Genomic DNA, 21,959 nt, shown 5'->3' with positions numbered 1-21,959 from the left:
CCATCTCGCGTCGAGTAGCGGCACCAACTATAATTACGTGTCGACTTACGTTATTTAATTCATAATAACTACAGCCTTACCCGGATCGGTTTATGTGTGTAGTTGCATTTTATAAATTATAGTTGAACCTTAATAGGTGCCTCTTGGAATCAGGTTGCGTTTTAGCGAGTGGAAGATGGAGGGTAGTGAAGCGTGGTTCCGCTGTTAAGTTTATGTTACATAGCAAATATATTAGAGTCAACATTTGCGATAAAGTTTAATGGAACTTTTTGTTGGTTTCTCGCCATGACTAATCACTATTGCGAAAAATTTCTTGAGACACATAATTGTATCTCGGTTATGTGGCACCTCGGCAACAAATTGACAACATTTTCTTGTATTTGTATGCTGCTATGTATTGCTCTTAGTAAGCAATTACGCCGTGACAGTTTCATTCACATACATTTTTATCTGGTCGTATCTCCTGAATATTTTATAAGGAATCGATATGGTGAAGTGATAATATCGGATTCTATTACATTTATACATCGTTACTAAATATCCCTTAAACCTTGGTGAGAACACAGAATCCACGTAATCGTTATAAATATATATCATAAAAAGCTACACTAAAAACCTATAAAAACTGACCGCCGCGCTTAATCCAAAGGCGATTTTCCATTTTAATCCGACTCCGAAAATTTTATATAAGCGCTTAGCATCCTCCAATCTTTTATACAAACGCATCATTAAAATTCCACCCGTGGAAGAATTAAAATGAAAAAACACAAACAATTATTTGAATACATGCACCGTTGTGGCAATCTTTGCGAGCCGCTCCTCGGTCACGTAAAACGAAATGGCGAAAAAAAAAACGAAATTTATACATATCTGGCTGGGACACCGATCGCGATACACGGACGTACGCGACGTGAATAATTTATATTTTTGTCATAATATTATTATTTTATTTAATATGCCGAAATTACCCCTGTTGCCCCCTTAGACTCCCACCTTCCCTTAATTGTGCTCGGCTTAGCTATGTGTGTACCTATCAGGAATTTTAATACGTAAACGTAATCCCGGCTCTTATTTTTATTGTACATTTTTGTAGAATTTGCATTTATCATTTATACTCTTAGCTTAATGGGTTATGCAGTCATGTTTTTGCTAATGGTAAATATGTGTTTACTCTTCGTTCTGACTTAAGACTGATGGTAAGGTTAGATATAGAACTCATTTCATATAATGATCAAATAGATATTGAACTGATAGAAACAGATATCATATAGATATCACGACCATTGATAAAAAAAATTGACAGGTGTACTATTTCTATTTTAGATTGGATTAATACCATAACGCTACAAATATAACAACCTGTCTTTGCTCCTTTGATTTCATATCGATGTGCGCTACCGAAAATTCAGAGAAATACTCGGATCACTAGTAAATTAAATGACTCTTGTAACATGAGGTTTATATGTCAAAATTTTATATATAATGTTCTAAAAACTCAATGAAGATTCCATACAAAAAACATTCATGGACTTAACCTTATTCTTAAACTTTACCAAGAGATGTTATCTAGTAATTGAGAAACCGTGTATGACAAAATTACAAACATCTTTTCGTACAGTCTTGCAAAAATGTAAGAGTATCAAAATGGATTTAATTAATTAAACCCATATTAAAACTAAAGGCCATTTATAAAATAAGATAGATAAAAAAACGCTCGTCCATATTTTAGGCGTGAAATTCGAAGCCATTATCGCGTCGTGGATACGCTCAACTGTCCGAGGTTTTCGTCGTCTGAATTTATGCCCCGCTGTGACCGCAGTGCGAGGGATCGGGGCGGGGTGCCAGTGACGCCGGTGATTATGAAGATATCTAAATGGAGAGCCTGGCACTTACTCTTCCGGAAAGACGTGTAATACAATGAAAAAATTCGCATGTAATGTCTGTATCGAAGACTAAGTTTGAGACGCCATGCCATACCTAGGGTTTCAAACTACTATTACCCAAAATAAAACTACTGAGTAAATTGTTATCAACATATCGTTAAGAATCTTAATTACCTTATCATCCGATGACCGAGCCCTATCCCCTACCAGTTGTCCGTGGTTAAGGTCACCACATCAAAAACCAACTGGACGCTATGTGTCGCAGGTTCGATCCCTGCGAAGGACAGGTATTTGTGTGATCCGGAAATGATTAACATGTGTCTGAGTGTCTTTATGTGTGTGACTTGAATTTTTATGAAAACTGCGACTCTAGGTTTAATGTCCATATTGCGGGAGTCTTTTTAAAACAAAAAAAAAATATGATGATATCCTGCTTGCTGCGAGTGTAACCCCAACTTAACGTTACCGCGTGGGTCAAAACGTTCCGGGTTCCGTTCGGTAGGGTTAACCCACTTTGATTCTTTTCGATAATCACCCGCTAATGCACTGTGGCCGTTTGGGTTTTTCAATGTTTTAAATAATGGCCGAAGAGGGTAAACTTCTATTGTTTGGGTAGATGTATTTATACGGATTTTGTCTTTAAACCTTGTTTAAGCAGGTTTAAAACGTATTTCGTTTAGTTCATGTTAAGCAGATTATTCATAAGATGTTTGATGTTTATATTTTAAGGAGTGCCTAAGTCTATCGTTTTAATCCGAATTGTAGGATTGAACAGATCCTAGGAAAACCAAGTTTTAAAAATATTACTTCCGCAATGAGGAATTTAAGTCTTGCATTGCGAGACCACAGACAGTGCAAAGACACCCAGACTTACTACAAGTATTTCTTGATTACGCTTGTCTTACGCGGGATCGAATACGTGAATGGTTACGCAGTAGGTTTGGCGTGATATCCTCAACTGTTCTGCTATCCGTGCAGTCAAATTAAAAGCTCTATTTTTTACTCTAGTTTCTCTTGCTTTTCAAATCAGTCAAGTCAACAAAACTAATCTATATAAGCAAGTGGTTTCAGTACCAATGAAAACAGTCCTTTGACCATCCGAATATTAATAGGCCATTATAGTACATTGAACAGTTTGAAACAGGGGCTGTGCCTGGCAAGTTTGTGTACCGGTTAATGTAGTGGAAACAATGCTGCAATAGTTAGTATCGCGATTAGACTATTAATATCTGCTGTGGATGGCTTAGTTGCGTCGGGTTTAAATTTGTTTGCACTTGGTATTTAGTTGGATTTTTTTTTTTAACTATTTTATTTGGAGTTATTTTCTGGGTTTATATAGGACTGAAGATTTAACAATGTGACATATTAAATGATTCATTTCCTGATAAGTTACAAAGGAGCCACTTAAATGTTCATAAAGCACCTACATCTACATATATTTATAAAAGTCAGTTCTGCAAATTAATATAATTTCGTCCCATTTAAGAAAGCTATTTTCCAAAGCAATCATCAACATCCATCATTGAAATAACTACAATAACCAAAAAAAAAAAACAAAAACAATCAACATGAGAATCCGCAGTAGCGCCGATAACCTAACTATCTCCCGAGACGAAGGAGAAATATGATTAGGAAAGTTTTTTAATCAATAAAAGGAACAAAAAATAAAGTTGAAAGCGTTCTCGGCTTCCTGGCTTCGTCGGATTTTTTCGCCTTATTTCTCATTACACCGGCGCCTTGGCTCGTTTCCTCTGACGTCATAGTTATAATCATTTATCGTTTGATGGCCGCCCGCGGTCCGCTCAGCGCTTATTTCTAAAGGAAATTGAAAAAGTTGCCTTGATCGCAGAGTGTGAAATGGAATCGGGATCGAGTCTTCGTCGCTCTGCGCTTGGACTTGATGGCTTGTTTTATGGACAAAGTATATAATGCTAATGTTAAAAGCTTATACTGATTAACTGTTACAGGTATTAATGAATCATAGATAAATATTTTCAGGCCAACAAGAATAATGGTGGACCTTTGGCATTTCAATCCCAACAGGTTACTATGTTCGTTTTGACTGACTTACTGTAATAACTAGGCAATACTATTGTTTCGAAAGAAAAGTAAGCATAATATCTGACGAAAGTCTTGGACTAATTTTCCAAATCGTATTTGATATCAATCATTTTTTTTTTACCAATATTCATACTTTAACCAAAATCCTCATCTTCTTCCAGAAACTCCACTTCCTATCGCCTCCCTCGTTCACCGTGGAGCGCATCATGACCAGCAGCTGTGGCAGCAAGGTCTGCGTGTGGGGCTCCCGGGGTGTCACCATCGCTGAACTGCCCTCCCGTTGGGGCAGAGCTGGACTCTTCGATTCCGGGAGCAAAACTGTTCTGTGCAAGTAAGTTGGAGAAATTAAGGAAAATAATGAGTAAAATTAAAGTCTTTCTTTGTAATGTATAACTAATGTTAATGCGCCTATGTGAGTGAGACTGTCAGTTTTGGGAAGATAAAAACTACGACAAGTTCGTAAACAGTATCTTCTTTTAAAGCAAGTACTTAACTCAAGAGTAACTTAAAACTTATCGACGTTTCAGTATTCCACAAACGACCAACCCATAAAACTAAACTGCAACCAACATTAAATGTCTCATAACCAAAGTTAACCAACACCAAAGACCAATATAGTGCAACAAATTTCTACTATAAAATGAAGGCTTAACCGCGTCTAGTGAAGAAACTAAACACCTGAAATCTAATAAAGCCTAATAAGTTCCCGAGAAAGCTGGCACGTAAGCATCGTGTATTTTCTACTATCACGGTAAATTTTGTAACCTATTAAGCTCCTCGAAGCGGCTATAATGTTAGCCTGAGGTAACGATTAAGTCATAGATTATTGTTTATATGACAATGCGAAGAGAGTGGACGGTCCTTTGGTTTATTTCTTGGATGCGTTACTTTTTTTGGTACGGTTGTTTAAAGTGAATGTACCTAGGGGAAAACCTAGGAGAATTAATTCTCCATTTCAGTATATATTTTAGGTGGTTTTTATGTTAATGACTTTTATTTTAAAATTATTACATGCGTTCTCTCAATAGTCTAAATTTTTTTGTAAATTGATTGTTTTTATTTCTCTCATTAACACGTTAAACTTTGATTGCACGAAAGGGTATTTACGCCGTGTAGTAAATTTATTGATAGACTTGGGCTTAATAATAACAATGATTTACGGTAATCCTAATATTACCCAATTTTTCGTATCGTAATCACCACAGAGGCTAAAACCGATTAGGCACAGAACCAGCACTCGTCCACACAAGCAGCTACTCTACGCGTTTCGCGCGCCCGAGTCACCACTCTTTTGTACATGTTATTAGGCAGCTATATCTCGAAATTTGCATATTTCGCCAGTAAAATTAATTCGAAGATTTGCCCGCATCCACCATCCAGACGGGAGTTTCAAGGGGGTGGCTTTTGTAATGTTTTTGGATTTCTGCATTAGAATTTATTCGTACCGATACGTATTGCGGCTTCGTCCCTAAGACGAGTATTATACGACTCGATGACTTTCAATTAAGTGTTGCGATTGAGCGGACGCGGGGCCAAGTATCAAAATTGTTTTTGAGTTTTATGATAAGTAGATTTGGGGAATTAGTTAATTTTTATTAAGTTTCGAAGATATTTTGGGATAATATTTATACATTTTGTTGTAGATTAAAATTGTATATTTGTGGGAAAATATGCCATAACTTTTTTTTGTAATACTTTTTTGTATCAATATTGTTCTTGTTATTCGATTTAAACCCTTATTAAATCAATATTCTCGAGGAAAAATACACTTAAGATATTGGCAAAAAAAACATAAAGTACTATTCTATTCATTAAAACAACTTAATATGAATATAAAACAGTCCCTCGTCTAGTTTGCAACGACCACGAGCCGAAAATCGAGCAACACAGAGAAATGCACGCAACGCTGTGTTTTGCGTCATCTGATAAACATTGCGGATAATTGTTCATTAGTAACCGAAGCAATGTTTAATGACCAAATCCGAATTTGTTATGCCTTTATATTATTATATTTAACTGTAATACAGTGTATGGTAACAGGAGGACTGAATATTGTTGGTCTAATTGCATTTAATTATAAGTAAAAAGTTCGATAAATCAATTATGGGTATTCATCTGTAATTAATAGTAATTATCTAATAGGACTTTTTGTAAAAAAAGTAACTTACTGGCAAAACGTAATCAGCATCACATAAAATATATTTTTATAAGGTAATCCATTTTGTGCCATTTCTTTTGCTTTAATTCCTTCCAAATTGTGATATTGGCTAGTATCAAATTCAGTTTTTTTTTATTTTATAAAAAAACGAATTGTCATGGACATTGATAAAAAAGTCAAAATTGAAAAGCCATACTTCCCCATTACTTGTTTATAAAACTAATACATGTTTTCCAAACATTGTATGCCCAATACCCGTACCGAAACCATTAAACCTTCCAACAACAACCGACTCACAAAAAGCAAGTCGATCCGACTGACTTATGATAACACTAGTTAAGATTCCCAGCACAGCTCAGGACCCGTTAGTATTAATCCTTACAACTAATATTAGCAATAAACGGCCCCTCTCAGCTAATTATGCTAAGATGTTCAGACTTGCCGTCTGCACCCAGGATTTGTGTTTTACATGTTTATTCTGAACTGTACGCGGATGATAGCATGATTTTTGGCAAGTCGGTTCAGTTTTGTTAATATTGTTGTGTTGGGTTTAAGTTTGGATTTTAGTCCTTATGATGGTACTTGAAATTGTGTTTTAAATGTAATTCATCGATGCGTCAGGGTAGTGTCTTTTTTATATACATTCAATAAAATGTAGACAAATGCCCATCGATGGCTAAGGTCTTAAGATGGGGACTTATTGACTTTAAAGACCTAATTCCTATGCAGTATATTGCTTTTATTCTGACTAATTTAATCAAACGTTTGACAGCTTCTAGTCAAAAGCTATTATATCAGGAATTCGTTTTGTATCCTCGCTTTATATCAAAAGCAGCTACGTCATTTCGAACCTTAACTCCGTAAACTAATTAAAAGCAAACTCATAAAATAATATCACACACATATACACAAAACCTTACTGCACCATAGATCGTCACACTTATAGACGTACCTTCAGTAAACAAAATTATCACAAATTGCTTGTACCTTAATTTTCTTTAAACACTATTACCAACTAATTTACACTATCCTATGCGCCGGGTCCGCCCGTATATTGTCTGCGCCCTTAGTTCTTTACCCCTTTGGCTTGCGATCGCTCATAATTTTGCCTTAAGGAGCAAATATCTTTAAGGATTACAACCGTTAACATACCTAAGTAGTGAATGTCTAAGTAAGCATGCACGCGTTTAATAGTTTTTTTTTATACTAGAAAATAATGTGAAAAATAAGAAATTCGACAAAAAGTATTTGTCCATCTACATTATGATAGACTTAGATATCCAATGCAGGAATTACTAACAATCATTTTGATACTTTCTACTGGATAGTAAGTATTATCAAACGTCATTACAACTATTTAGAAAACCAACAGAGATAAAGGTACTTTTTACTACCTCATTAATACTAACACACTTCAACAGGACAGTATTTTGAACCAAATTACATGCGCTAGTCCTGAACTTGTCACTCGAATATGTATATTCAAAGAGCTTTGAAAATACAAAGTCACATGACTCTTTGAAAAAGATATACAGATACGAAGAATCGCTCAAATTTATGGTACCTAAATACCATAATTTTGACCGATTCTTTCAAAAAGGCTATGAAAATTATCACTTCTCACCAGACCCAGAATCTTACCCCCTCTTTCTCACAGTATGCACCAATTCATGCGCTTTAAAACATTCGAGAACATTCGCCGGCTAATTCCTTGTGTCTCGGAAGCCGGAGCTCGTATATTTGATAACCTCTTATCGTTGCATATCCGACCAGAACCGAATCTCCCACTGCCTTAAATATTGCTGTATTGTTCGCTGTTTGTTTTGTACTGTTGACAATGGTTGGTGGAATTTGTTTATTTCTTACCGTTGAGAGATCTTTAAAATATAGGCCCAAGATATCAAGTGATTATCGAGTACGGATGCTGAAGAAAACTATTTGTATCGAAGCCTCATGATTTGTGTCCAGATAAAACACGCGAATTTTCATTAAAAAAATAAATTCATAGTATGAGTAGTTGAGACTTACGTAGTTCCACTTCGAATAGAAAAATGGCGACATCGCAACACATAATTAAATGTCCATTATTGGCACAGACAGACGTCAAACAAGTCGATCCTGTTCAAACACGAACGAAACAAGTATATCTCGCACGGGAATAGAACCTGCGTCCTGTGTCCTGTCCAAGAAACTTTGTGGGTAGTTCAAAGTAAGGGATTGATTATGTTTTGGCTGAAAAGGGTTGAGTGAATGTAATGAAAATGTACAGGAGTTCAGGTTCTATCTGATCTATTGCGAAAATAAGCTAAAAAAAACTTCATTGATATATTATTTGTGGTTATATTGTGGGTGGTATAAGATTTTAAATCTTAGGATTAAACAAATTGCATTAATAAATATGAAACACCAGACAATAAATCGTTACTATTCTTCTAAAGACACACACTTCGAGATATACAACTACTAACAACACAAATGACATCGAAATAACACGTAATCTACTACCATAACCCAAATCCCACATTAAACAACCCAAGATCAATAGATAGCAATACATGGCCACCTAATCCTTCAACCTACCCGCAAACCGAACGATCCTGTAAGTCTCAATTACTGGGTAACCCTGATTTACCCGACGACCGATCCAATTTGTAAACAGAACTCGATCGGAGAAAACTATCTGTGACATCCAGAACAAAAAATCAACCTTAACAACACGACATAAAGTCTAAATTAACTAATGCCAAGACAAAGATCACCTTCCAAGTCGATATTGTCTAGTCATGCGAGTGATAGCCATGGAAAATAGTTTTTGTAGGAAATGAAGCTTTGTTCGTAAGGGGGATGGTGCAGTTTCGTTTGCCAGTAAATTGACATCGGACGGTCCGACCTGAACCCCAATTATAGGCCACAAACTATTTTATCTAACACCCGTGTGACATCACTAATCTTATTAGAATCTATTGGAATCGAAATCGTGATAACATTGTAAGGAGAAGTTTTGTTCGCAAAAAGTGAATACATTTAATGTTCCTGTTTTATTCAATTTTGATTTGTTTTTTAATCCATAGTCGAAAGGACCTTCCACCTTCGGGGTGCTACCAGTATTCTTTAGTATTCCTAGTCCTAAAGCCCATCAATTTCATCTCAGATTATTTTTTATATACACACAAGCGTCGCATTTGCCCTGAGTGGTCAATTTGCTGACCTTGTATCCTTATTGACCAGACAATGTATCCTTGTTCTGCTACCTGTATGGAAGCAAGATGAGTTTTAAAACTGCGGCTTTTGGTGTCACGTTTCCTTAGCATCATTAAATTTAAGGGCTCATATTGCAGTTATTGACTTATTTATTACGAATTTCAGAAACAGTCCTTGAACCATCTCTATGTTAACCCTCACGTCTCCGATAGGATTGATTCGCGGCGTGATCCGGGCTTTCGGCTTAAACCAATTTGCCGGCTAATCCTCAGTACACGTACGGACGCGTCGGGGCCCTACCCTGGATTATATCTTATTCTTTGTCTTTATCTCAGATTTCGTTCTAATCGCTTGTTACCTGACTTTCAGGTGGATTTTGATAAGATCTTTCAGCAAAGATCGTGATCTGAAAATTGAATGATTTGATGGGGATAAAGTTAGGTTATTTGCCTCAGGTCACTTGCACACAAATGTCATTATTGTTCTCTCTGCTAGCTATCCATTTTCACGACCTTAGTAGATCATATATTCATAAAATTTGACCACCGCTTAGCATTACAACAACTTAATATAGCTCAAATTGACAAATTTGTCTAAATCCTCTCTCATGCTCCTTATAACATCGAATAACATCCTACCCACATTTAATCCAAACAAAACAAACTATAATCCTTAAACTACAAAATGACCATCCCGTCTTACCGAAACTTTATTAACGACATAATCTCATAGACGCCTCAATAAACATGTAAGAGACCGATATGCAAATATCTAGCCCCTGTCCAGTTTGTGTGGGCTTGTTTGAACAAGACTGGACACGGATTCTCAGTGTAAACATGTTTGTGGCGTGTTGAGGGTAGTTATTGAGTGCCTCTAAATATATTTGTATGCAGTCGACTAACTTGTTCACTTAGGGTGGGAACGAAATTGGACATTACATGTGTAGTATAAATGTAGGTGCTTCTACAATGTACAGGTTTTAAGTATCTAATTAAATTATTTAGGATTTTTTTTACGTATTTAACTCACAGATTTAACTCAAGAGACTATTCAACGCTTCTTACAATAATATACTATAGAAAATCCAACGAGAACCGAATCAAGCTCCACAAAAGAATGTCCAAACAATAAAAGACAAAAATCACGACTTCCCCAAAACCGATCAAACGCAATAAAAAGTAAAGAAAAAGAAGATCCCTTTCTCACGTCGATCCTAAGTACCTTAATCGCCCCCTATTGTGTGTACACCGATTTGCGGGTAGATCACAGAAAGAATCCCTTTTTTATCCCTACGGAGACGCCCTCGGTCCACTGGACCGTGTTACCGGTATCGATAACAAATTGGGGTGCTTCTTAAAGGGTTGAAAAGATTTGGGAGTTTCTTACAAGGGGTTATTGAATCACTCGCTGCCTGTCGGTAGTTTTATGGGCGGTGAAATGTATGGTGAACTTGAGAGGTTTGTGTGTCAAACTGGATGAAAAAGTTTGTGCGTGGGTCAGAGATATTTATTGGAATGCTGTGCAAAATTTTAACAAATATTTTTGTGTGAGGGTGTTTCTATCGTTATAATATAAAATATGGCTGTGAACAGCAGCGGCAGGGGAATTTTCCGGCTGTATAGAAAAGTAAAAAGAACTTCGTGATTTGCTTTGTTTCCTTTTTAGGAGCACAAAGCGTATTCTAATTTCATTCCTAACGACATTTCGTTTGCATTACCAGCGGAAAAATAAAATTCCCACTGTGGCAACATTGATTAACAGGCGAAATCATGCACGCGGCTAAAAGAGCGGCCAATAAACCACCTGGGCGAAGTTGTGTATAGCAATTAACGGCGGTTGCAATCCGACTGTTTAATTCCGAACAACGCCGCAATAAACGTAACGGTACCGGACCGGTGCCGTGCCCACCCACCGAAACGGAATGCGATGAAAAAGGCACGATGTCCACACACACTTGAGGAGGGAAATTACAAACGGCGGTGGCGTCCGCCGACCGTAATATCATTCCGCACGAGTCTTGAAAACGAAATTAAATTTTGCATGAAATGGTACAATATACAAAGAAAGTGGACGGACAAAGGCCGAGTGGCGCCCACCGTGGGGCCACGGCTGGTTAGCCTCGCGAGCCGGACTTATCGTGGCCGCGTGTGTAATTTGTTTCTAATCATATTACATTTTTGTTCCGTCTGTTTCTTTGTGATGCGGCTTCACTAGGTAAGATTTAATTTTATCAAAGTTTTTTTTTCTGTGTTATTGCGAGCTTAGATTTTTTTGGACATGTAATGAATAATTCACTGGGCTCCCTCTCTCATTTTACTTATTTACTTGAATCAGAAAATATGTCTTTCTTCATCGTGAAAATTAATCTTTGCCTGACACTGCACATACAAATTTTGTTCTCACCAACGAAACCGACCATCAATACACAACACTTTAAAACAAACAGTCATTAATATACAATATGAATGATCAAGATTATACCGTCCGTAGATTTTTCATCCACACCCATCTAACATTAGAAGTACGCAGCATCTCTTCCATTATTAACAGCGCCCAACTCGGCCGGTTAATTAGCCCCCTTCATAATGTACAAACGGTTACAGAATACCTCTAGAAAATTTACGCACTCATAAATACACACCGTCTGGCACCCGGTGATCTCAGCAATTTTCAGTTTTCGGCAAGCACCTTAATAATTCAGAATGTAGGCGCGGCCGTAGCAAAAATGAATTCTCTAATGTGAATGGAACTTAGACTGGCGCCCAACCGGGGCCAACGGCAAAATAATTAAAGCATAGCATTAAAAATTCTTCCAGTGAGCTCCACTCCCGGATATGTGATAATATTAATACGGCCGGCTCTCGGCTTTTTGGTTCGGACGGTCTTAGCTCTGACTCCTGATTATTACAATTATAATTGTGAATAATTTAACACCCAGACATGTGTGAATTAATTTTAATTAACACATGTATGCTGATGAGAGGCCGTTGGACAGTGGTTCGCATGTTTGATAGTAAAAGGGCCTTTTAAATTAAATACAGGGCTTATACTTACCTTTAGTTTCCATGGAATGTTATTATATTTATTTCTTTGATGTAATCAGATTTACTCTTTTGATATCATCAACAAATGTAAGTAGGGACCTAATATCTTCAGGTGTATTAAAAGGATATCAGTATTTATATTCAACTTGATAATAAAAGGCAGAAATCTAAAGGAAAAATATCGACTTAATCTTGCCTTAATTGTGGTACTCACTTACATGTCCAAAAACAGATTCATCTGTAATCACATACTCAAAATACAAAAATCAGTAATTAATTTCTAATCCAAAAAGCATTAAATAACTTCTTAAATACATAGTAATGATACTGATAGTCCAATCTAAACGCAACCACCAACTAATACTGAAACCATTTCACAAAGAAAGTTCTTAAATATACAGCCAACACGCTTGAAGTTGGTCTAGATTTAGTGTTATTTCGCCACGGTCTAGCTTCTAACTTACATTCGGAATATATCGGCGAGGAACTTGAACTGGGCCCTAAAATTGTTTTCTTGCAGAATCGTAATGTGAATCGTCGTTTATGTATTGATAATTTAATTTAATTTAATGACGTTAAAAATAAAAAGGTGTAATAATATATTGTATAGTATTATGGTATCTATAATTTAAAACGGCTTAGTTTATGATAATCATAATGCCTTCGTTAATTGTCAACTTATTGATTTATTTTTCTATTGACAAAAGTATATAGACATACTTCCATGATTAGATAGTGACGGTTTCTTACCTGTTCATCTCCATCGGAATGACATGTTGGAACTGTGCATCTTGAGTCCTTGTAAAACGTTTTATACGTGCATAAAAAAGGACGTGATAATTATCTTGATTTTAAGTATATTTATCGAGGTAGCCAGAAGTATTTTTTCACCTTTGTTAAGGTCGATGTATCTCAAATAAAATAACCTAATTAAATCTGCCATAGATAAAAAATGGAAAGGATGAAATAGATTCATAATATGATTCTGCAAAACTACCACTTTAGCCCTCCTATTCGCACAATGAATGGAGTTCGTTTTGATTTCGTTTAAGTTTTATGTTGATTTCTACAATGTGATTTTATGAATGTTTTCTTAAAGTGGAACTTAGAATGAGCAGAGATCGTGGATTATGATTGCGTTAAATCATTTGCTAATTAAATCTTAAATGTCTTCAATATAAGAGCTACTTTTCCGTGATCTCTATTAACTTTCTAATAATGTAAGCTCATATAAAGTTAGTTAAAGTCATAAAAGAAAAGTCTTTACATTATTATATCTCGCAAAAATAAACTAAATCTAAAAGAGTCATCGGTCTGACTTTCACAGAGCATTAAACATTCGCTTAATCTGTGCTGAAAAAATATATTTTCAAACACACATTTTCATCGACGTCCTGCCGTGTCCATCCATTCCATCCATACTTATATGGGGTACTTCTCACCGAACTCCCACTCAAACCTAACCAGACAATTTATACTTACAATATCCACACTCAAAACGCAGTCTCAGCAATACGCATGCCTTGCCTAAACCCGGTAAGAAACACGTAACAAGCCACAATGTCACACGTCACACCAGGCGAGGCCGCAAACGCCCGCCTTGCAGAAATAGAACCTTTTGTGTGCACGCTCCGGATACTCTTAGTGCCTTCTCCTATGTCCTTGATTGTGGGGAGTGAGGCTAACACTATAGTTTGTGAAAGTCGATGGATAGCACACTTAGTAAGCATTAGTAATAATAACTTACCAAGTTTCTCTAAATTGTTACTTTGGTATGGCTTGTCAAAGTGACTGTAATAGATTTGTAATTGAAACTTTTTGACGTCATGAAAGGCGCGGACCTCATCGCAGCATCCACGTGACCACCATCCTGGTATTGTAAAGGATATTTCTATTAAGATGAGTAAAAGTATGATAAAGGTTGCTAGTCTCGATTGTAACTATGGAAACCCATGGAATTCAATCGGAACTTTTATATTATTAAGATTTTTGCTGCTTCAATGACAACGGTCCTCAACAAAAGCTTTTGCACGGATTCGTTTTGCCATAAATTAGCTAAGGAGTGGCTGGCATTGCCTTCTCGGAACTGGACGAAGGACGTGTCCAATCATGTTCAAAGTCTAGTCATGTTTACACCACTTTTGAGAGACGACCTTTTTATAATTTATACGCTTACTGTAGCTACCACAAAATAAATAAACGAACTAATTAACAACATCGAACAACATACTAAAACATTCACGCAAGACATGCATTCACTAACACAGCTAATCAAACTCTATACTGTTCTCGTAAACCCTGTACCTGCCATTTAGCCACCGGATTACCGGCCAATTAACGGAATTGGGTGAGAACTCGTTAAATAATCCAGTTAGCCGATCGGCGGCGGCGAGATCAAAGCGGGGGCAATGGGGTGCATCGATAGCTCCTTGTTGCACATCCATTTTGGTTTTGTTACTTTCGTGATGTTTTTCGAGGATTTTGCAAAGTGATCTTTTGAGCTGATATGTTTTATTTTGAATTCAATCAATTCTAAGTTGTCGGTAAGTGTCATAGTGTGCCTGCCACATTAAGGGGCAAAGAAGCGGCATGGAAACATTTAATAATATATTTAAAGTTAATTTTCGTTCCAGATTTCAAAGTATAGTATCCGTCATGCTATAATGATATCACTAAAAATCTACTCAAAATTAACAACATCATGAAAAATAATCCTAATCTACACTTACATCAAAAATACTTGACTCGGCTAGAGTTAATCAATTTTCCTCGCGTAGCCGGTTCGCAGGTGACATTAACATATTTTTGCGATGCCCATGTTATTTCAAAGGGTCTGAATTTCAAAAATACGACTCCAACACATACTCTCATTAAGTTTGGAACACGTAAGGAGAGCGACTGAATACTAATTGAGCGCTAAGAGTGATGACTGCAGAGCCGACATTTGTAATTGGCTAATAACTTACGAGTTTTCTGCCTACGGAGACTGGTCGTTCTGAGATTTGTTTGTTGTAAGTTTACCTTTTTTTCTGTTTCTTTTACGTGTATTTTCAAGGAAAAACGATGCTATTTTCCGGCTTATTGAAAATATATACCCTGTATACTGATTACTCTACATTATATCGATATTCAACGAAATTTGGTAAAATTTGAGATGTATCTAGAAAGAAGGCAAGTGAATATGTGTAGGTTAATGGAGCTCAAAATGATAAGTTGAAACAGATCATTATTTTGCTGCGAGGAAAACAGAGAAAAAGTGTAACTCTAAAAGACGTATTTTTCACAGGCAAATTTTATTAAGCTACAAAACTGAAAAAAAATTGCTAAAACTGTAGTAGGTACTAGTAACGTCGCATCTGCAAACTAATCTACAGCGAGCGAAGGTTCGCGTGGGGTGTTCAGGGGCGATGCTATGCTATGGTGATAATTATACGATTTTCTTTGAAATAAGTTAATAAATATTGGATAAGGCCCACCCTTGCTGCCCTTTTAATGAATCCGCTCGATACATGACTCGGTGCAACGATGATGGAAGATGTTTTTGTTTTGTGCACCGAACGGAGTGAATAGATGTGTTTCTAATTAGTATTCGTGTTCGGTCGTGCTTTCTATTGTTTTTTACTGCATTTCTACGTTTGATTTCTTTTTATGCTACAAATTTTAGAAGACTAAAGATTGGTTAATTATTTTTTTAATACTAATATCATTTTTTATAGAACAAATTGTGGATGCCCTGTATGTCTATCAAAATATATATGTCGGTGATGTTATCTTTACAATGCATATAAGGGTAACATTATAAAGACTACTAGCAATTCATAGAAGTTTCAAGAAGATGAGACGTGACTTAATTATGGAATGTTTGGCCATTTTTGGAACTGCACACCTAACATCATTATTATAGTTACATCATAAATGTTATAACATTGTGCCTGAAAAGCGGCCTAGCTGAAATAAAAGTAATACCACCCAATCAGTACATTACCAAATTACCATTATGAGTAACAACATAAAAACCCATATTCATGCATCCATTGAGGTGTGTAATAAATTCCGAAGCGTCGTAAGGTCGTATGGACCGAGCGCATCTACATTACAAATCGGGCTCATCTCGCAATGATCGGCACTGACGGGTTATTAGTCCTTATCCCGCGTCTTGTCATTCACTTTTTACGATTCAATGTTTGGGAGAGGGTTTGGTGTTGTGTAGGAAAGTACAGTAGTATCACGAAGATGTAAAGAGGTCAATTCTTTTCTTTGTTTTTTTGTTTAAATGACCTTTGGACTAAGGAATTAAATCTTTGTGTCGTTGAGGTTTCAGAAACATTCAAGTCACATGCTCAAAGACACCTAAACTAAAGACAAGAATGTATAGATCACACAAATGCTTTTTCTAAAAAGGGATCAAACCCAGCAACACTTCGCGCACAGCAGGTTTGGCGTGGTGACCGCAACCAGTCGGTTATAGTATGTCAATAAAATAATAGTTGAACTTCAATTATTACACCTGCAAGGTTGGTATTAACATGCTAGATTTTAGAAGCGAATATAACGAAATCACAGAAATTATAGGTGTTCCTTATAATACAATTTTTCTGACTGTCGGTGACTTAGCACGTCTTACACTTACGTCATTCCTTTGAGTCACTAGTAATTAAGTAAGAATATCAAAGGATCATCATATCCTCAAAGGATCGTTCTACTTAATAGTGCAGCACTTGCTCGATTTGCAAGTTTCCTAGAATTTTATGCTTAGATATTAGAGTGAACGGAATATTTTATGTCTTGTCAACCAACAGGTGACCTAAATATTTCAAATGTAAGTCTGAAATAGGACGTTCAAAATCAAATAAAATGGAAAAATAGCAAAAAGTTTTGATAAAATAAACTCAATGTTTTTGCCATACTAAAAAATAGCATGAATTTATCGTTCACGCATTTCTATTAATGTTTAATCCTGTGTTAAAAATCAAAAATACAATTAACCATCCAATCTTCTGTCCCTAACTTGCAGAAACAAATTTAAATTTCTGTCCCATACATTTTGCTTATGAGAACACCGATTCGGTTCGACATTTTCGTATAAGAGCCTGTAAAAACTCCATACGTTGGCACCGAGTTTTCGCCCACACCTCAAAACTAACATCACCTCAAATATGAACCTTATGACTTAGAGAATAGAAGTGAGGGATAAGTTTAAAAAATGGAGGGTACAAATTTGCAAAGTGCTACAGCGACTGAATACACGCTTGAATTATTTAGATAGCAATCGTGGGTCCGTATTCTGATCGTTTTTCTCATCGGTATCGGATAGGAGCACTATATTTGTCCTTGTTGCCTCGATAGTGATGAAAAGGGAGAGAGATACGAGTAGGTGGGGCTGCTTTTGTTTCGTTTATTCATAGCATGTGTCATGAAAGTGATGTCTAATACGTTTGGGGTTGAATGTAGCGTTTGAATGTTGGCGTGAATAATACCTGAGGAGGTGCCTTCTCGATGTTTTAGGTGATCTATTTGTAAGTTTATTTTACTTAAATATTTGGAATAGTAGAGTTAAGCTAAGCTTGACGCGGTTGGTCCATAGATGGGTGACTATCGTTGTCATAACGAGTTACTGAAGGCACGTTAAATTGTGGGTCCCGGCTGTTATTCATAGATCTTTGACAGTCGCGACAGGTATTCAGAAGCTAAAAAGTCTGACAACCAGCCTAACTGAGTGGGATGCCCAGGTAACTGGGTTGCGGAGGTCAGATCCTTGTAAAACATTGGTACTAAGCTGAATTCTGTTATAAAAGAAGCCGACCCGAACATAGTTGGAAAAAGGTTAGAATGATAACCACGTCATTTGAAATAGTCTTCAATGTGTAAGCATAAGCTTCTTAGGAATAGTTCAAAAAACCGCAAAAAATATTGATTAACTAAAATATGCTTAGACTTAATTACTAAACGAAAGATAGGTTACTAATGATTTTATTGTAAATCAGATTTACACGCCTCAATGGCCAAACTTCTGTTATTAAAAATGCAGAAGTAAATTTTCCTAAAAGCACTAAGACACTTTCTCCCTAAAATACTAACCTTATCACAAATTACCTCCTCAACTAAGTCTACAAAGAAACCATCCTCAAACCTACCGCCGGAACATAATCAAAAATTTCATTAATCACGAAAATCCTTCAAAACTTCCATCCACATGTTCCATACTACTGTCGAATGATCGCAAGACATTTTTCCCCGTTGCGACTGGCCAGTGCCGGGGCTTCGTAAATTAAAATGTGAATAATTAACACCGACTCGCCCCCCCCCCCCTCGCCCCACATGCCTCATCCCCCCCTCACAGACTCCCACTCCAGTCACACGCCACCCAGATGTATTAGTTTTAAGCTCTCAGTTCGTATGAACGCGATTTAGGGTGAATTCAAAAGGCAGATAGTTGACCCCCCTTTTAGTATTAAAATCGCTTGGACGTTTTTCGCATTTTTAATTAATACGTCCTTAGGTGAGCGGGACTGTGTAAACGATTTTGACTCTTGTGTGCTATGATATCTTAGATCGTCAATGGATTAAGCCAGTAAGAGATTATCTTGTCTGGCTACGATTTTTACTTGTAAAGTAAAATATTAAATACAAGATGTCAATGAATGTTGAATTTTTTTTCGTAAAAATGAAATAGTGTAGTTTGTATTGTATAAAAATACAACGTTTTTTGCATATTTCCAAAATCTATAAAGTCAAAAGTTCTTCAATATTGAAAAAGTGTAAATATTTTTTTTGTCATATCTCTTTGTGACATGAAGCAGTTTGGAATTCCAGATTACCCACATGCGTACCCCGATAGACTTTACCAATCAACACCCAATTTCGAACAACGAACGAACTTATTACGTCATCAACGTACACAATCAGAATAAAACACGGAGCCAATCAGAAGCCATAACTAATTCAATTTGCGAACACGGCCGAGTTGTGGCGGAAACACACGAAGTGTTCGACGATCGTTAATATTGATCAGTATTATCCCGGATCGACGATTTACGTGAAACACCGGACTCCCACATCGCTATACATTTAATTATTAAAAGGATTACATTGATATAAAATGTTTGGTTAATCAGGAAGCGCTTAGCGATTACAGCCACGACCGATACAGAATTATTAATATTTTGCTCTTGTATTTTTTAATCATTCCGTGAATTTACTATATGTCGATATCGATACTGTTTTCTAATAACTACTAATTAGTTAAGTATCATCCTTTTATTCCATCCTTAAATCCTATTAACTCAATATTTTTGTACATGTAACGTCACATGACTGTCCTTATTTTGAAGTAAGTCGATTTTATTTGCAATGTCACGTCACTTTACTGCCTTAACTTTAAAATAAGTCGATTTTGTCAGAATTCATCGAACAATGTTGGCGAGATTGATTTCTCTTCATCTTAAACTCCCTAACCAGTACCCCATCTATACAAGCTACATCCATGTAATTCACCTCGCGAAAAATGTTGTTGTTTCCGGTGTAAGGTGAAAAGTCGGGGTTTGGCGAACGGCGAAAGCCATTTGCACCCCAAATATTTTATTGTGATCATTCCGTTCTGTGCGTTGATTACCACTGGATGCAGACTTCGGGATGTTTACCTGTTATACGTCGATTTTTAGGAGATGGGGCCGAGGTATTTTTCTTTATTATGAGTCTTTTTTTTGGACTTAAAGATAGGTATGCTTACTTAATTTTCTCATATTGTATCGCATGGCTGGAGTTAGTGTTATTTGGCAATAATTTTATGTCACCATCAACAGTTATGCTGTGATGCTATGATACTGAGAAGTTTGAAACCTACTTGAGGACCCTGGCCTTTAGCGACCCTCAGCCGAGGAGGAAATCCCCCTTTCATATAGAGAAAGTACCTGAAACTATCAGTCCTATTACGCTTATAGTAATATTGTTCTTACAAGTTTTAAAAATCTACTGTTTAAGAAGTATCAAATGTTTGTGTTACTATATCCTCACAAAGTTACATGGCTCTTACGGGACAAGGCAGAATGTTCCATCCAAGTGCTAGCTTTTACAAACGGATTCAATCACTCCCGCTATATTTCTTTACCTACCTTCTATACCTGTGTGCAGCCTCCAGGCAATCCTTTAGAAAAGCCTCTAATTCATCACGAACGTTTTCAAGGCACTTTCACCACGACATTCGTTCTTAGACTCACTGCGTGACGTCAGGAGTCTGGACAAGCGAAACATTTTGAGGGTATTGTGTGTCGGTGTTTATGGGGAATATGCCTGTAGTAGAACTCTAGATCAGTGGTAGAATGAAAGGATCTGTATCAAGGACTACCAATTTGATCAGCTTTTGCTGATCTTGTAAAAGTTTTCTACGTGTTTTGTGTCATTTGAATTGGCTGAGCTGCAATTAGTTAAAACCCTTTGAAACTTTGAATGTTACTAGCAAACATTAAACTTGGAAAAATAATAATTTGAAGGAGCTATATTATAGATCAACGAACGTTAAAAAACGGCAAGCAATACCATACATCATTTAGGCATAAATTAATGAAACAAATCAACATTGATAAGCAAACCAAACATAAAATCACAAATATATTTATCTCAAAAAACATACACTAATCCCAAACAGTCGAACACGCCGCACAAATGTCCAATCCTCATGCATAATTAATAAAAATATCTTTCGTACAATGATCCCGAGCATTAAATACGTTATAAATAATAGAACCATGTATCCCAACCCTAGAGACTCGTTCCGAACAACGCATGCATATTAACCATCACGCGCAAAAATAGAATAAATTAATAATTCTATTTTTCTATTCAAACTCCCCTATTCATTAGTTGAGGGCTACGATTGTGACTCGTTTAAATTTCGCGTTTGAACTCGCAAAATTGTAACGAATGTTAAATCAATTTGTGCTTACCGTAAAAACTAAAAGAAATGTAGTTAATTCGAATTGGGAATAGTTTTGAAGTCTGACAAAACAAATACTGATGTTTCTAGATCTTAGAAAAAAATATAAGGATGTTTTAAAGACCCTTGGACTACATTTTGTTACTCGCCTGAAAATTAAAGTGACTTCTAAGTAAATAAAGCGAATCACACGACTTACTAATAAGCAATATACTTATTACTCATTTGAGAAATTTTACTGTTATTGCGTGCAAAAAACATCACTTAGTTACAAAAACTGCAAAACTGCAAAACATGACAAACGCCACATAAAATAAAATACATCTACCCACACATACAAATTCAAACAATAATAAATTAAATGACAAATGGTAGGTGTCCACAACTCATCTATAAGTGTCGTTAGACGGCAGGACACGTTAAATTGCCACCGTATATTATATTCGGTTTGTTTAATTAAAACCAGCACGGGAATTGAACTGGCGACAACTGGACGTGTAGGACACAATTTTTTTATCACATATGTAAATATATCGTAAATTTACCGAGTTTTATTGAACTCTTGGTACAATTTATATTAGGGCATTTAATTAAGATGTAACGTGACTGTCGATTTGTTTTAAACTTTTGTGTTCTTGTGACTGTTGGAGGTGCTTTACCTAAGCTACAACTGCGCAAGT

At 36.3% G+C, this 21,959-nt stretch overlaps 1 protein-coding gene across 1 annotated transcript in view; it reads left to right on the top strand.

Annotated features, from left to right (window-relative positions):
- Positions 1–21,959, top strand: part of LOC113502744 (nuclear pore complex protein Nup88) — an 87,724-nt gene that overhangs the window by 51,799 nt on the left and 13,966 nt on the right. Inside the window, exon 2 of the mRNA XM_026884397.1 lies at positions 4,106–4,275. Within this exon, the coding sequence (XP_026740198.1) occupies positions 4,106–4,275 (170 nt within the window). The remainder of the gene's footprint in view (positions 1–4,105; positions 4,276–21,959) is intronic.

Source organism: Trichoplusia ni, chromosome 18 (assembly GCF_003590095.1).
Source record: "Trichoplusia ni isolate ovarian cell line Hi5 chromosome 18, tn1, whole genome shotgun sequence".
NCBI classification, from domain to species: Eukaryota; Metazoa; Arthropoda; class Insecta; order Lepidoptera; family Noctuidae; genus Trichoplusia; species Trichoplusia ni.
Note: the sequence above shows the minus strand (reverse complement) of the source record. Positions and strands in the feature narration are given on the sequence as shown.